At 36.8% G+C, this 17,433-nt stretch overlaps 2 protein-coding genes across 4 annotated transcripts; one reads left to right on the forward strand and one right to left on the reverse strand.

Moving 5' to 3' along the window:
• Nucleotides 1-1,149: 1,149 nt before the first annotated feature.
• bag3 (BCL2 associated athanogene 3) lies at nt 1,150-10,178 on the reverse strand. Its single transcript, XM_079855199.1, has 4 exons — nt 9,024-10,178; nt 4,396-4,704; nt 3,243-3,536; nt 1,150-3,098 (listed from the first exon to the last, which is right to left on the reverse strand). The coding sequence occupies exons 1-4, from the start codon at nt 9,213-9,215 to the stop codon at nt 2,403-2,405; spliced, it is 1,491 nt and encodes a 496-aa protein (XP_079711325.1). The 5' UTR covers nt 9,216-10,178; the 3' UTR covers nt 1,150-2,402.
• A 27-nt stretch (nt 10,179-10,205) lies between these two features.
• Nucleotides 10,206-17,433, forward strand: tial1 (TIA1 cytotoxic granule-associated RNA binding protein-like 1). Of its 3 annotated transcripts, none has more exons than XM_079855201.1 (12): nt 10,206-10,390; nt 11,471-11,567; nt 11,878-12,030; nt 12,165-12,219; nt 12,314-12,401; nt 13,794-13,869; nt 14,179-14,287; nt 14,384-14,479; nt 14,562-14,646; nt 15,696-15,819; nt 16,006-16,145; nt 16,256-17,433. In XM_079855201.1, exons 1-12 carry the CDS (start codon nt 10,362-10,364, stop codon nt 16,368-16,370), a joined length of 1,167 nt encoding a protein of 388 aa, XP_079711327.1. In that variant the 5' UTR covers nt 10,206-10,361; the 3' UTR covers nt 16,371-17,433. The 3 variants fall into 3 exon arrangements, with proteins under 3 accessions (XP_079711327.1, XP_079711328.1, XP_079711329.1); XM_079855202.1 differs by having other exon boundaries at nt 11,932-12,030; XM_079855203.1 differs by lacking the exons at nt 10,206-10,390; nt 11,471-11,567; nt 11,878-12,030; nt 12,165-12,219; nt 12,314-12,401 and adding exons at nt 13,003-13,075; nt 13,274-13,341.

A 17,433-nucleotide genomic window follows, 5' to 3' on the forward strand; every position in this document is an offset into this window, starting at 1 on the left:
TAAAAATATGGGTAGGAAACCATAGCAACATTAGACCACTTGAGGACTTTTGTTAGAAGCATTAGGATGCTATATCAAATGCATAAAATGCAGTGCATGGTAGCCTACATCAAAAGCAAAAACATGTTCTATGTGAACTGCAGTTTCCATTGTTTTTATATGTAAACAAGCAGTTTCTGGCAGTTTATTACTAGTTCCTTGACAATTTATTCGCTTGGGCCCCTCGCAAAATTGCATTTCGGGGGGGTGGAGTCATCCTAACATTCCACTGTTACAGCACTCCTGTCTGTCAAAATGAGATCTGTGTCAGTGGAACCTGAAAACGAGGGCCCTAACTAACTTTTGAAACATCTGGGGAAAAAAACCCTCACTATTTTACATTTGGCGAATTGGTAGCTAATTCTTATAAAATACGCTCTCATCTGTATGTTTTTCTACAATCTACTTACACTGACGGTTATGTTTAGGGTTGGGGTTATAGGGTGGACCTTAATGCTTACATTTTGAACATTTCCATAGGAGTCATACGAAATCACCTCATAAAAAAATAGTTTTCTCATGATCAGGTTGAAATTTTACACTTACACTTACGTAAAACACTTTTTTAAGGCCAACCTTTTGTTTTGACCCCCTTTTATATTAATATTAACATATAAACTATATTAATGTATAGTCTTTGAAGTCCATCCTGAAATGACCGGAGAGATATAATCAGTGGTCAGTGAAATGTTGTTCGCTGTCTGGCTGGTAAAGCTGTAGTTGTAGGCGTCACTCAGCAACTCCTTTGTACATTATAGTCTTTGATGCCCATCCTAAGAGGAATTAAAATGCTTTCTAGATGTAATATTATCCCCAATTGATTACATAATGCTGTGGTCTCACTCTAGTTTTCAAGAAACATTTATTCTGCAAATTTTGTCTAAAAAGACTCTTTACCACTGACTAATTTCTTGACTTTCCTATAGCTGACCTTTTTTATTACTGTGTTTTGGTTGACCTACATGTTTAAAAATAATACCTAATAAACCACTGGATAGTCCATGCAGTAGTTATCCTGTTTGTTCCTTTGCACTTCAAACACAGTTACTGGACACAGCATACATCTATTTTAAACCGTGGTTGTAAAATTATAAACCATGCAACTTAATGTAAGCAAATTGCTTTATTATATTTTATTTGCAGTTATGCTTATGTGACCATATCATGTCGACATTTTAACAAACTGCAAATTTCCAAGCTGTGAACACTGAACATTGCATACTATTTCACAAAACAGACTTTGAAACCAGTTTTGTTCGCATTATTATTACGATATCAGAGTCAGTAATAGGTCATTGAGATAAAAAAGCCTCACAACTGTAATGTGAGACAGCACTCTCTTTTAAACTGAATTGAGCTGACACATTATACAAAGTAATTTTTGGTACACTCATTTCAAGTCCATTTCATGCATGTTGTGATTAAGTTGCCTTGCTCAAGGGCACAATGTTGATAAAACAGAATTATTTTGGTACCTCTTGAGTTCATGAATCACCACAACTTTGGACCGACCCTGACTGCTTTAACAAACCGTTCCTTAAACATAAGGCGACCATATATTCAGTGAAAATTTTATAATGTGTTTTTTTTTAGATTCAACATTTTTAAGAAGAACATTCTTACTATTGGAAATGTTCTTTTTGGCACAGAAAAATAGATTAAAAATATAGCATTATTTGTATCACTGTCATTCAACAAACAACAATACTGACAAGAGTTCGAACCATCTCAGGGAACTGTCAGCAAAGCTTGCTCTCAACAACGAATTATTCTCCCTGTATGATGTTCAAACATTTATATTAAAAGGCAATAATTGTTTATACATTATATATATATATATATAAAAAAACAAAACTTTCCCAGAATTCAAAACCAAAATGAATGCCTTTATATTTCAAATGTATAAATTTCTTCTATTTTAGTCCACACACGAAAAAATGTTACAAATCAAATCAAATCAAAGTTTTTCACTGTAATGGCCCACTACTTCAAAACAAAAAAACAAAAAAAACATTATGTTTTTGAGGATTATTAAAAAGCATTTTAACATTTATTCCACATGGTACAAAAGATACTTATTGGACGTTAAAATACTTTCTTCTGGTTCAAGGCCTCGTTTTCATGTATGTTTTTGAATAAAACTTGTCACCACTATGTCTTTTGCTATAAGACACTGGCATGGTGAGATTTGACAACAGCAGCATCACATAACAGCACACATGATTGCACTCAGTAAACAAATCACATTAGATAATTTAATTTCCAACAGAAAACTTCAATTATTCGTGCATGCAACTAATAGTAATTGTGCAAGTAAAAACAAGAATGGGGATTTGATTAGTGTTCTTCTCGAATTTGTGCGATTATGAAATCTCCTTGACCTTTTCTGTATTTGCTTGATGAATCATACTTGGCTCTCCTTTCGCCTCGCGGCACTTGTCACCAGCCAGCCTTTCCAACTGCTCTCCAAACACCTCCAGTTCGTCTAGAATGGTCTGAACTTTGCGGACACCATCCCTCCGAGCCTGACGCACATCTGGGCGACCCTCAGGGTCTACCGAGTCCAGAGCCAGCAGTTCTTTGGTCAACATCTCCTCCAGCAACAAGTATCTTTTATCATTCTTCTTCCCATCGAAACATTTCACCTCCTGTGCCAGTTTCTCCACACGTTCCAATATCTGATGCACTTTGATCAGTCCTGGGTGACTCAGATCTTGTTCCAGAGTCTCCTCAGGCTGGACGTATGGAGGTGGGACGTCTTGAGGTGTTTGAGGGGCAGCTGTTTCCTGGGGTTCTGGTGCTGGAGGAACTTGTATGGTAATATTGGATGTCTCTGATATCTGCGGTGACTGCGGTGTAGGTAGTTGTGCTTTTGGCTGAGGTGTTTGTGTAGGTTGTTGTTTTTGTTGCTGTTGGTGCACTGGCTGATGATATATTTGTTGAGGAACGTCACTGACTCTCTGAATGGGAAACTCAAATGCGGGTGACACTCTGACAATTTCTTCAACTGGTTGTTCAGCTTTAGGTGGTATTACTGCGTGTCCAATGTGTTGCTGGATCTGGCAATGTTAACATATTTACTTTAATTTCATATATTACTTCTGAACACTTTGGTGATGTAGCACTAAATATTACAGAAATGAACATTAATGGCTTGAGCTTATGCCAAAAAATACCTAATATCTTACTAAAAACACACATACCTGGGGTCTCTCTCCCATGATCTGAGAAATGACTGGTGACTGGGCCCTTAAGGGGACCGGGATGGGACTGGCAGCGCGGTTCTGTTGAATCTGAATGGGCACTTGTTCACGGTAGATTGGGATTTTTTCTCGTGTGGGATGAGAACTTTGGCTAGGCTGGGTTTGTAGGCCCCCCCCTACACCCTCATGGATCACCGGAATAGGGATGTAGCCTGCCCGGAGACCTGTATTGCTGGGTCGGGGCTGTTGATGAAGGCCACTGATTTGTTGGTTTGTCACCTGTGGTTGATGAACCTAGTGAAAATGAAAATACAGTTTGATTTTGGAAAAAGCTAGCACTACCATTACACTATACACTACCATTGAAATTAATACTTTTATTCAGCAAAGATACATTACATTGATTATATATATATATATATATATATATAATATTTATTTAAAAAAAAAAATACACAATAATATTGTATTGCATTAACTTGGGCAAGGGTTGACAAAACAATGTGAAGTGCCACAGTAAATAAAGACAGAACATTAGAATCAGCAATAATGTGTTTATATTACCACTTTTAGCAAGTGTTAATTTTCAGAAACCTATAAAACTATGACATTTTTAAAATGTAGTGTAACACTTTATTTTACAGTGTTACTGTTGAATGTAGTTACTATAGTAATAACTATAAATTATGCATAATTACATGCAACGAACCCTAAACTAAACCCTATAGCAAGTACATGTAGTTACTTAATATTACTCAGTACTTAAATGTATAGTTACAGACTAAAATAAAGTTTAACCAAATATACAATACAATACAATACAATATACTTTATTGTCACCTTAGGGAAATTTGTCTTGGGCTCAGTGTATGCTGCATTTCCAAATCACAGAATAAATAAATAAATCAATCACATGTATCTCACCTAAACAATTCATACAGTGGAGCAGAACATGTAGACGGGCGTCATATTGCACAGCTAAAAAGGCCACTGTTATTGCACAAATTCTTTAGCAAGAAAATACAGGGCACCAAGGGAAATTTTCAAGTGAATATCCTTCAGAAGCATAGTCAATAAATGAATGTGAATCTTTCCACAATGAATCCAAAGTCCGACAGAAACTACCATATCTAAAAGGGTCTAATGGGCTTACCTCAGGCCCATGTAAAGCAGGAGAGCAAGACAAACATGCCTCTGATGGGGCCTGCACTGGAGATCTAGGCCGACAGTGTGCTGTTGGGGTCGGGGAAGGTGTACGTCCATCTGTTCTCAAGTTTTGCTGCACTGCTGGATGGAAGTAAGAGAAACTCGGATACTGCTGCAGCCTGGGTTCAGTGTTTTCATGGGAGACTGGGATGGGGATGTAGCCCTGGCGTAGCATTGGTTGCCTCATCTCTTGAATAAAGGTTTTGTGCATGTCCTGAGGAGACTCTGAGGACATAGAGGGGCCATTTGAAAAAATCTGAAAAAATAAATAAATAAATAAGCAGTTGAAAACACTATTCAAAAATAACTGGTTATAACCTCACGCAATGATGACAAATTTAACACCATAATGCAAGTAATGCAATAAACTCTGGTAAACATAGGTCTGATCAACAACATCACTTCTGATGATGCTCTTCATTCCTTCTCTGCTGAAGTATTTAATAGCTATATGGCAAATTGTTTTGCAGGAGAAGGCAAATAACGAAAGCATGCGGTTGACTGGGTTACTGAGTAGGCCTAAGCTCCAATTATTAACAAGCAGCATGACAAAATATTTTGACTTGCACCAATGACTTTGCTAAGGCCAAAAATATTAAAAACAAGCCAGAGTTAATGGTATGTAGATGTTTTATGTGTAATAACCCTGCATAATCAGTACCTAGATCATTATTCTCATAATTAATCTAAACTGTAAAAGGAAAATAATGGGTATATATATACACCATAGCCACAATGGGGACAAACGTTTGGGAGTTAAACATTGACAAACGTCAAATAGAAGTGTTCAAATAGAGCTTTACTACAAAGCACAACGTCTAAAAACTCAGTTATCAGTTATGATTATACACATTTTGTGAACTGAAAGTCACTCTCATAGACATATGACACATTTTGTGATGTGATTAACAGTGTTTTACACCTGCTAAATTTTTCCTATTAGCTTCACATCACTGTCAAGTTGTAGAATTTTACGACTTGTCATACTCAGTTATATGCGAATTCCACCCGTTGTAAATCTGTCTAAAGTAAAATTATATTCTTTATTATGTTACTGCGGCCAACCAATCAACTTGCTAGTGGGTTCAGTCACTGCTTCAATCCAGTACGTACAGTTGTGGTCAGAATTAATGGCACCCCTGGTAAATATGTTCAAAAATGGCTGTAGAAAATAAATCTGCATTGTTTATCCTTTTGATCTTTCATTAAAACAATTTGCAAAAATCTAACCTTTCATTGAAGTAAAAGTAATTGAAAGTGGGGGGGAAATCACATTATGAAATAAATGTTTTTTCTCCAAAACACGTTGGCCACAATTATTGGCAACCCTAGAATTTTTTACGAGTAAAATATCTCTGAAGTATATTCCCATTAATATTTACCTTTTTTTTAGCACACCAGGGTGACTTGAAAAACATGAAATTTTCTAGCTATGACTTCTTGTTTCACATGAGTATAAATAGGAGGCCAAAGGCCAAATACAAAGGCAATATTCCCTGAAACATCCATCACAATGAGTAAAACCAAAGAATATAGTTCTGATGTTCAGCAAAAGATTGTTGAGTATCACAAAATATAAAGTGGCCGTAAGAAAATAGCTAAAGAATTGAAAATCCCCATTTTGACCATCAGGGCAATAATTAAGAAGTTCCAATCAACTAAAGATGTTACGAATCTGCCAGGAAGAGGACGTGTGTCTATATTGTCTTAATAAACGGTGAGGAGGAAAGTTTGAGTGGCCAAAGACTCTCCAAGGATAACAGATGGAGAATTGCAGAGATTAGTTGTGTCTTGGGGTCAGAAGCCTACCAAACAAAAACAAAAAAAACAACCCCTACATCCCCACATGTTGTTTAGGAGGGTTTCAAGAAAAATCCTCCTCGCTCATCCAAAAAGAAACTCCAGCAAATTCAGTTGTCAGACACGACTGGAACTTCAAACAGCACAGGGTTCTGTGGTCAGATGAAACTAAAAAAAAGAGCTTTTTGGCAGCAAACACGCTAGATGGGTTTGGTGCACACAAGGATAAAAAGTACCCCATGTGTACAATTTAATATACCATTGGATCTTTTAATGTTGTGGGAATATTTTTCTGCTGGAGGTCCTGACATCTTGTTCAGATACATGGCATCGTGGATTCTATCAAATATCAATAGATAAAAAATCAAAACCTGATGGCTTCTGTTAGAAATCTTATAATGGGCCACGGTTGGATCTTCCATCAGGACAACGATCCAAAACAACATCAAAATCAAAACAAAAATATGTTAGGGAGCACAAAATGAAGCTTCTGCCATGACCGTCCCAGTTCCCTGACCTGATGAGTGGAGTGAACTGAAGAGAAGAAGCACCAACATGGATCTGGGAATCTGAAGGATCTGGAGAGATTCTGTATGGAGGAATGGTCTCTGATCTCTTGTCAGGTGTTCTCCAAACTCATCAGTCATTATAGAAGAAGACTCAGAGCTGTTATCTTGGCAAAAGGAGATTGCAAAAGTAGGCTATTTAATAAAAGGGTGCCAATAATAGTTCCCAACGTGTTTTGGAGAAAAACATTTATTTCATAATGTGATTTTCCCCCCACTTTCAATTCTTTTACTTCAATGAAAGGTTAGATTTTAGCAATTTTTTTGCATGAAAGATCAAAAGGATAAAAAAATGCAGATTTATTTTTTACAGCCATTTTTGATCATATTTACCAGGGGTGCCATTAATTCTGATCACAACTGTAAATGTAAAACTCAGCTTAAAACGCAGCTCGCGTTTTCTCTCATCCGTTTGACATGAAAAGGTCAGTCCGCCCTCGCTCAATGACAAGGCTGTCCAGGATCAAACATGAAACATGAGTGGGTAAAACTCGCTGTACACAACAACTGTTAAGCGACTGCATTGGCTTACAGGATATACCCAGTATGCAGTCGATTCTAATGCCGTGACTCATTCTCGGCAGCATTTTTCAATGGGTTCCTGTGCTGTTGACACTGTGTCTTAAAATACTCTTTGTGAGGGGGAGGGCCTCCCTTACTCATCAATGTAAATCAGAGGTGCACAGACACAACAAACATCAAACGATATAATATCCCTAACAAATTATCACAAAACACCTATTCTGATTTCGAAGCCGCAGTATACAGCAGTAACAGCCAGTATACCTTAAAGACACTGGTTTTCAACAGGGGGCCAATTATTGCTAAATAAAAGTGCGGCCACAGTTACTTTTGCTCATTGTCTGCGAAATTTCACCAACAAAATCTAGTCATCTCCTTTGGAATCTACGTGATTGAGAGTATCGCGTGATGGCAAAAAAAAAAAATTCCCCAGCTTGTGTTCAAGTTAGTCAAGCAAATTTGCTGTGTTGAGCAACAGAAAGCTGCTTGGTTTGAATGTGACTTCTGTATGAGTTGTGCCTTTTAGAGGAAAAACAGACTATGCGTCAAGTACCAGAAAATGATAAATGATAAAGTTCAGATGCTGACGTTCAGCTAACTGTTCTCCATCCCAAATAAAAATGTAATGTACAACTACAAGTCTTTGCATTCTAAACATAAAAACAAATATGTAAAGACATTAAAATGGCAATATAGGCCTACCCAATTAATTATCGGCCAAGCTTAAAATGCAACACTGAATCTGATTCCTTTCTCTAGGACTCCTAGGCCTAAAAAAGGTTTTAAAAAAAAACACCTGATTTAAGGTTTATAATGTTATCAAATTAGGATATTTAGCTTATGTAGTTTTACAAGATGGATTCAAAACCAAGTTGGTAAACTGAGAATAACGGCAAGTATGACCTCACGCCCTCTACTTTTTTTTTTTTTGACACGGACACCAAGAGTAGCGCCCAGTTTATCTCCTGGCAGCTGTCTTTCCAGTAGATTCTTGGTGACACTAACTTCGGACAAGTGTTGATCTACCTAATGGAGGATGCCAACTGGCAAGCCCTCGTGTCCCCCCCACCCCATATGTTTTACTTCCAGAACAGTTTGACACTTCCAGTGTGTAACTTTCAAGCCCATTCATTGGGAATGACAAAATCCGTGAGTGGGTGGATCTTTCTCAAATCCCATGTAAGGGAAACTTTGAGGGACGTGTTTTACTGTTCGGTTCCAGGGATGTGGAGAACAAGCGCAGTGTGCGTAGTTCTCGGGGCTTTAAATAAACATTGTGGAGTCGTTCTAACACTCTCACATATGACTGCAGTGCGTCACACACTAATCATTTCAGTTGAGATCATCACACTAATATATTTCGCCAGTGCATATTCCATCAAGCCGTTCGAATGCACGCGAAGCGCTATTTCAATAGCGGTGACTGCGCGAGCTAAAGAAAATAAATCAAGTGCGTGGCTTTTCTACCCTAGACAGTCAGTGTCTGCTCAAGTATGATTTGGATACTGAGTGGGATCGTAGCCTACGCACTCAACAAAATTGTCCTTTTCGATGAAACACCCAGTAAAATGCCTTAGCCCAAAGTAATCTATTAAACGCGCCATCTAGATCTGCATTTTTAAATCACCTGAAAACCGATCACGTTTGACAGCGCAACTTCCAAAAGCAAAATCAAGATCTATCTTACCTTTTCCGTGTCATGTCTCGGATCATTCCACGTCGTTGTGCGATTGTTGTGATCCACAAAAAACGGCCAACCTGTCTGCGGGTCAATTTTGATCTCCCACCCAGGTGGTAGAGGATCGTTAGTTGCCATCGTTTCGACTGGAGACAGTGTTTTCATACTCTGATATTGCTTCGCTCCCGAATATTGTGCCATTACAGCCGCTACAGACGCTTTAAAGGGTCCGTTTGATGACGTACTGTAAATGGGGATGGGTTTCTGGAAGCAGCAAGGTCCATCCGAAGACTACCGAGAAAGTTCTAGGGTTCACTGTAACGCCCACGTGTGTGACCATAAATGACCCCTGACCGTCCAGACAGAGATCCGAGATTTCTGACACTTCATTAATCGCCTCCCCCTCCGGTTTACTGGACCGAGAACACTTGTTGCTTTTTAGTGTTCACCTCTAAAGACAGACAGCAATACTCTAAAAATAAAAAAATCTGATCTCTTGCCTACTCTGTCATTCTTCACATTTGTCATCTATCACATAATGCTAAAATATTTGGGATGTAAAGGAAAGGCCATATAATCCCTCGATACTTTCTATAGATAAAATGTAATAACCTATACAATTTAATACAATAATGTTAAATAATGGGATGCAGTTATACCTTTGGTCTTTCAACATGTTGTGTACAGCTTTAGTAGTATTTTGTAAATCTATTATTAATTAAATATTTGACATTTTATAATATTTAGACCCTCATCTCATGCACCCTTTAATATGAAGAATACATTGCAACAACAACAAAAAAATTATATCATAATACACACACAGACACATTTTACACAGGAAGTTTTGTAAGAATCGAATTTAGTGATGACATTTTCAGACGTTTTCTTGGTTCTTAAAATATACAATCACTACAAATCATTAAAATATTACAGGGTATCCGTGCTATCTGTTTTTCTTTTCGCCAAAGACCAGGCATCCATTTAAACTCTTAACAAGTGGTCACTGGAAAACAAGTAAAATCCTTGAAAGATTAGGCTGAAAGAAAACATACAGATACATAACATGCAAGGTCACATTATCAAGTAAAATACATGTGAAAAATGATATATTTACACCTGCAGTTAACACAAGCACGGCGCTTTAATCAATCTCCCCTTTCCTGTCTGTCTGATCAAACGTCTGCTTCTGCGCATGCGCAGTGACTGTCTTCCTGACTACCCGGGTTCCGCCATTTTCTACTCAAGATTGAAAGTAGCTCCAGTCCAGTATTGTTCATCCTAAAAATAAACAACATTTGAGTTACTGAAAACAAGTTTTGTTAGCACTCCTTCCGGCATCCAAGAATGGAAGACGAGAGCCACCCAAAAACCCTGTAAGTAGCGAAAAACACAAATCGCGTCAGTGCTCAGTGAATAACCGATCAATTGTTAGCACCACTGACATACTTCTAGCTAACAGCTAGCTCCAAATAGGACGTCCTACAAACGTTTTTGACATCAAGGGCTTTTAGTAAGCACTGTTTAATATCGACAGGGGTTCAGTCAGTTACTACTGCTCACATTTCGTACAGTAGAAAGATCGAAAAGCTTTTATCTTCATCCGACGAGCGTGGGAAACATGTTTAGCCGTAGCATTCTTAAGCTAAGCTAGCGGCTAAGTAGTCAAATTGGCTACACATCAAAATAAATCCAATCAAATGTAAATAACAGCTAAATGTGAACTGTATTTCCTAAGTTACGGTATATGGGGTTAATATGTAAATTGATAAACCACCATGTTCATTATCCATGTGTTTAAACGAGTAACGTTATGTCATTGTCTGCTCATTTAGTAAAGGCCTAAACTAAATCTCAGGCCTGCTATCTTTTTCTAGAAGTGTGAATTTTATATTTTGTACAACGCCGTGAGATTAAAATTTCTCCTGATTTAACTGGATGATTATCTGTAACACATATTTTCAATAGTTCAGTTATGAGGGCAAATGTGTGTTCCCATCCTAATGTCACTCACGCAAAAAAAGGGGGGGCTGTCATATCTATACCTAGCTCATCTATAAATATCTTTAGTTTACTCTTTCACATGGAGGGCGTTTTATCTCTGCACTAAGAAATATGTGGGTTTTTTTTGTTTCATAGCCATACGGACTCTCAAATATACATTTGAATTATTTTATTATAATGTATAGTGTGTAGTTTTAAAAAGCTCAGAAGGACACTCAGAAGATTTATTTTTTGGGGATAGGTTAGGGCCTCAGCAAGTTTATATTGGCGTTTTAAGATTAATTTGTGGTCATATCAGTGATGTATCATGTTCTCTTTTTTTAAAAACCCATATGTAGATTAATGTAGTTTCTCTAGATGTAGTCTAAAAACATGTGCTAAATTATAAGGGGGTAATCTATAATTACTGTTTATATCTTTTAAATGAATGTATGTTTTATCTGCTTTTTCAGCTACGTGGGGAATCTTTCAAGAGATGTAACCGAGAACTTGATCCTTCAGTTATTTACTCAGATTGGGCCATGTAAAAGTTGTAAAATGATAACAGAGGTAAAAAAAATAATCACAAATTATGTTTTTCCAAATGTTCCCTGAAATGTTCTGTATTTGAGCTCCTCCATGATGAGTTTGTGAGTGTAAATGGGTTTGTGTGGAAACACCAGCCAAATTACATTTATGTTAATATTTGGAATAAATTTGCTTTTAAATGATCCTAGAACAAACTAATCATAATTTCTTACATTTTCTTATTTCTTAAAATCAAACCAAAATGATGTTAATGAAAGAAAATATTAAACAGAGTCTTCCACCCAATACCCATGACTTTGCAATAATATATTTTCCTGGCTTTTCTTCTCAGCAATCCGATAGCAGCAGGAAGGTGAACTCTTCTATTGGATTTTCTGTTTTGCAGCAAACAAGCAATGATCCGTATTGCTTTGTGGAATTCTTTGAACACAGAGACGCTGCTGCTGCTTTAGCCGCCATGAACGGAAGGAAGATTTTGGGAAAGGTGCATCTTGCGGCATTGTTTCATTAGACAAGTGTAACAAGATTTGGGTGGTTTGATGTTTATTGTGGTTCGTTGCACCCTGAATATCATGTTACCGAAGGTAATGGCTTCAACAAGTGTATTTCTATTGACAGGAAGTCAAGGTAAATTGGGCGACTACTCCTAGCAGTCAGAAGAAAGATACATCTAGTAAGTTATTGTCTTTTATATTAATTGGATTTTTTTTTTTTTTTTTTTTTTTTTTTTTTTATGTAATTGTTTGTTAAATGTCATTTTTCTGCAGATCACTTTCATGTTTTTGTGGGAGATTTGAGCCCTGAAATCACAACTGATGACATCAGAGCTGCATTTGCACCCTTTGGGAAAATCTCGTAAGTGTCATGAAGTCACACCTTTCTATGGAATATGTTTAGCTTTTGTCTGAATAATGTCGAGTGGTGGTGTGAGGTTACTTTGAGTCATATGACTGCGCTCTCTATTTTTTTTTTAACCCCTGTTTTCCCTAAAACTGTGGAAACAATTTCATAGATTTATTTATTTTATTTTGGTTACCTTTGGTTGTTTATAGTTGTTAACATATTTGCTCATTTTAGGAATAAATTGATGCAAAGATGAGCATTTACTTTACGTTTGTCATTTGTGCTGGGATTAGCTGGCACTTCAGTCACATTTCTGTCAGTAATGAAAGCCTTATTTCTCCTTGATAAATGTAATAGTCCCATAATCAGTATTATCAGCTAGCACAGGGCAGTATAGTCAATATTGTGTACCCAGATCAATCTGTTGTAAAGTGCACCTTAAAAATTTTCATCACTTCACTGCTTTTCCGAAATTGGTAAGTAGTTTTCATTTACATAAATTAAATTTGTAGTTGTCAACACAAAAAAAAAACCATTATGCACTGCTACTCTGCAAAAATTTCAGAGTCTCCTTTAGCTCTGAGTGTCAGTTAATAGAGCTCTGGTTATTTTACAGAAATGCTCATAGGATTGGACAGGAGCTTGAAGGCTAACAGCAAGGAACTGTGCACTCTGGGAACTCAGATGTAGATTTTTTTTCTATTTACTCTTTGCTTTTCATATTTGTATACTGCAATATTTTTCAATTAACGCTGACGTAGTGTAGACTTTTAACAATTCAAACAATTTTTGCTTGTAAATTTGTTTTATGATGGTTTTCCTAGTTGTGTTGATAGTTTGATTCTCCTAAAATTCTGAAAATGTTAATTTCTCGAAATTTTCAGCTTCCCAAACTCCATATTGGTGGTAAAGAATTGACCAGGAAAAATAAAGAAATCTGTTAACAGGCCATGTATGCCGTTTAATTCCTTTTTTTCTCTTTTGATATTTCTATGTATTCTTGAGTAGAATTAGAGACAGCAGTTCAAACTAGGAATGCATGGTAATGACATTGATGACTTTTACTAATATAAGAGATTAAGTACTAGTGATTAAGATGAAGATTGGACCATTATGTTGTGTCACAGGAGTTGTCTAAGAAAAGTTGCAATGTTTGCAGGAGCTTTTAAACACATGCAGTAGTGTAGGTTGCATGACTTTGTACTTGTTTTTTATTTTATATAATTTTTTTAAGTACCAGTAATCAAGATAATATGCAGTTGTTAGTGTAAAGTTTTGTTAGAATAACTTAGGATATTGTAACAGTGTCAGTACAGTGCAATGTGTGTGTGGTTCCTTTCTTTTTTAGATCCTCTAGCAAGCCTTCAATGGACTGACTTTTCCGTTGTTACGTTTTTCTTTCAGGGATGCACGAGTGGTGAAGGATATGACAACAGGGAAATCAAAGGGGTATGGATTTGTGTCCTTCTATAACAAACTGGTAAGGCTCCAGTACAGGAACACAGAGTGAAGGTTATTCTATTTCTGTTTACTACAATTCATATTATAGCTGTAGTATTTCAGATATTCAATCTACTGGGATGAGTCAGACTGTTAGAGTTGAGTGTGCTGTTTGAGTGTAAGGTTTTAGTCAGTTTAGTAATAGTACTTAAAAGCAAATTAGGACATTTATGTGGGTAGTTCCTAATTATAAAGATAAACTATTGAAAGACTAGTAGTGCTGCTGAGAGGTTGTGTTTTTTGTTTTGATTTTACCTGTTTGTTAAATCTGTAGTTTCTTCTCTTTTAGGATGCTGAGAATGCTATAGTACACATGGGCGGTCAGTGGCTTGGTGGACGGCAAATCCGGACTAACTGGGCTACTCGGAAACCACCTGCCCCCAAGAGTGTGCAAGAAAGTAAGTCTGATCTCAATCCACTTTGTCTTTCTTTGGTTTGCTAACTGTCTTTGAGTTGAGCTAATTTATTGTGACTGTAATTGGGGACAATTTCAGACAGCTCCAAGCAGCTTAGGTTTGATGAGGTGGTGAACCAGTCGAGTCCTCAGAACTGCACAGTGTACTGCGGGGGCATTCAGTCAGGTCTCACAGGTATGTGTGCATTTGTCCTTTTAATCACTTGTTCTGAGTATTAGTAGGAGTATATGTGACTCACACTGCTCTCTTCAAACAGAACACCTTATGCGACAGACGTTTTCTCCTTTCGGACAGATAATGGAGATCAGAGTTTTCCCAGAGAAGGGTTATTCGTTTATCAGGTATCATTCAAGTAACTATTCCTCTGATGTTTTCAGTTGTCTTATATTTAGATGGTTTATGATGTGGACAGTCAATGTACAATGTAAAGTATTGTAGAAGCATCTATAATTATAATAAATATGTAAGACGTTAATGGTTGCTTGTTGTGGTTGAATAGTATGAGCTGCAATTAAGTTGCTGAAATGAAATCAATACTTATTTGCTCATTTTTACTCTTTTCACACCGAAAAATAGATAATATGGATTGACAACTTATCTTAATCAGCCAAGCCAGCAAAATACCAATAGCAATAAGGCCAAATGTCAGCATAATATTAAACTGATTTCCCAAAAGGGGGCAACATAAACTAATGCAAAAAAACAATCAGGCAACCTCTTGTTACACATCTAAGTCTTTGAAAGAAATAAAAACACACAAATAAATTATTATTAATTACAATACCGTTCAAAAGTTTGGCGTCAGTAAGATTGTTTTAAGAAATAATACATAAAAGATCCATTAAATAGATCAGTGGTGGTGACAGTAAAGACATTTATGATGTTACAGAAGATTTCCGTTTCAAAGAAATGCTGTTATTTTTTAACTTTCTATTCATCAAAGAATCCTGAAAAAAGTATCACTGTTTCCATACAAAATATTAAGCAGCACAGCTGTTTTGAACATTGATGATAATAAATGTTTTTAAAACAGCATATTTGACTGATTTCTGAAGGATCATGTGACACTAGTAATGTCTGGAAAAAAAATCAGCTTTGCCATCACAGGAATAAATTACATTTAAAAAATAAAATCAAGTAAAAACAGCATTTTATTTCAAAAATCTTGTATAAGTTACATGTATAATTTATTACTTATTATATGTATTTATAACAATGTTATTTATAACAATGTTTCTAATATATTATTTCTATCATATACTTGTTAATTTCAAAGGAAATATAAAGATTTAATTAGATGGTGACAAAGACAGTCCCTCTGATTTTATTGTAAACCATAGGATTGCTGTGCTCTTTCATTTCTTCAATCATCAACATCATTTTTTGTCAGGTTCTCCTCTCATGAAAGTGCTGCTCATGCCATCGTCTCAGTGAATGGTACCACCATCGAAGGTCATGTTGTGAAGTGCTACTGGGGCAAAGAGTCACCTGACATGGCCAAAAATGTCCAACCGGTAAGTGCTTGTGAATTTGCTTTATTAGTAGTATTATTAATCTCAATCTCATTTTAATGTGCCATTGAATCTATCCCATAGATTAGATAGATAGATTGATAGATTGAAAGGCCAGCATGTGTTTTTCATCTTCAGTGTCCTAACAGTAGAAAAGTCAAGCTCAAGTTCTTGATGCTTCCTTCACAGATGGAGTACGGTCAGTGGGGACATTGGAATCAAATGTACAGCAATCCTCAACAATACGGTCAGTACATGACGAATGGCTGGCAAGTACCATCCTATGGAATGTATGGACAAACATGGAATCAGCAAGGATTTGGTGTAGAGTAAGTTTTCATGGATTTCTATGTGTGTAATGTATCATGGCTTACTTGTGTTGAGTGTAGTGCCTATGTAGGAAAATGTTTAACCCACTTTTTGTTGTTCTCTGCTCTAGACAATCACAGTCTCCTGCCTGGGTGGGAGGCTTTGGGACACAACCCTCTCAGGCTCAGCCTGGCCAAGTGTTGAACCAGGCTAACTTTGGCATGGCCGGGTACCAGACACAGTGATCTGACCTTTGTTCTCTATTACACACACTATAAACTAATAGGTGCACATCATCTTTTCCCTACAAGCTTTGGATGGGGAGGAATCCTTTATTGTAAAGATGCAAATTTAGATTAGAGGCAATTGAGATGATCGCCTTCAATGGAAATCTGAATTCATTCATGAGATTTGTTCCTGTTTTAGTGGAATTGGAGATGTATTATATCTCTTGTATCCCCACCATTTTTTTACTGCATATCTTGAGGAAAACTGCTGATTTTCCCTTAAATCCCAGCTTCAGGAACTTCACAGGTACATTGCAGAAAGCCCTTGGTGTAAATGGTTTTTTGAACCAAGTATTTTCTTTCAAAAACTTTCATTCTGCATTCTGACTTGGCAAACAAATGCAAGTAAAGGCACTTTTTGGGGGTTCATTGGACCTGTGTCTTGTAAATGTTGACGTGTAAATGAATTTCTATGTGCAGTGGTGTATATTTAATCCACATTAGCTCCCTGTTCTCCTCAGATTCTAGAGCTCTTTGATACGGTGTGTATAATGTATCTTTTTACTCCAATTTACAGACAGTGAAATCTCTCCCGTTCACTATGGAGAAAGGGTCATGATGGCCATACCTGTAAATATCTTTTGATATCTCGGCCTGGAATAAGGGTTTCAAAGCATGCGCTCTACTTGACAGACCTTTGCAGAACTAACGCAGCGTATGTTAGACAAACGTTACATGTGTGACTGACAGTTACAAGCAAGCCTTAATTTTTGCTCAGTCACACAAATTTCAGTTTAACAGTTTGAGACCCTCGTAGAGAGCTGTATGATTTATTTTAGAGCCTACTGTAAATTTGTCCTTTTGCTGTTTTAACAAATAATGCGTGCCATTTTTGAGTAGCCAGAGATGAGGTTTGGATTTTTTTTGGAGGGGGGTTAAGGAATTGCATGCTTCAAACCGTAATATTGAGGTTGCTCAAAGCATTGAATGTACAAGGCAGAAATGTTTGAATACAACTTAGCATTTCAAGTTTTCTTTTTAGTCTAAATGAGTCTCAATAAATGAATCATTGGACAAGAAA

Source organism: Squalius cephalus (genome assembly GCF_949319135.1).
Source record: "Squalius cephalus genome assembly, chromosome: 21".
Lineage (NCBI taxonomy): Eukaryota > Metazoa > Chordata > Actinopteri > Cypriniformes > Leuciscidae > Squalius > Squalius cephalus.

Excerpts from the sequence above, each read along its gene's own strand:
- bag3 (XM_079855199.1), bottom strand. The coding sequence starts at position 9,215 with ATGGCACAATATTCGGGAGCGAAGCAATATCAGAGTATGAAAACACTG. Across the intron at positions 4,705-9,023 it reads CGAGACATGACACGGAAAAG|ATTTTTTCAAATGGCCCCTC; the intron begins GTAAGATAGATC and ends TTATTTTTTCAG. Across the intron at positions 3,099-3,242 it reads TCATGGGAGAGAGACCCCAG|ATCCAGCAACACATTGGACA; the intron begins GTATGTGTGTTT and ends TAACATTGCCAG.
- tial1 (XM_079855201.1), top strand. The coding sequence starts at position 10,362 with ATGGAAGACGAGAGCCACCCAAAAACCCT. Across the intron at positions 11,568-11,877 it reads GTTGTAAAATGATAACAGAG|CAATCCGATAGCAGCAGGAA; the intron begins GTAAAAAAAATA and ends TTTTCTTCTCAG. Across the intron at positions 16,146-16,255 it reads CAGCAAGGATTTGGTGTAGA|ACAATCACAGTCTCCTGCCT; the intron begins GTAAGTTTTCAT and ends TCTCTGCTCTAG.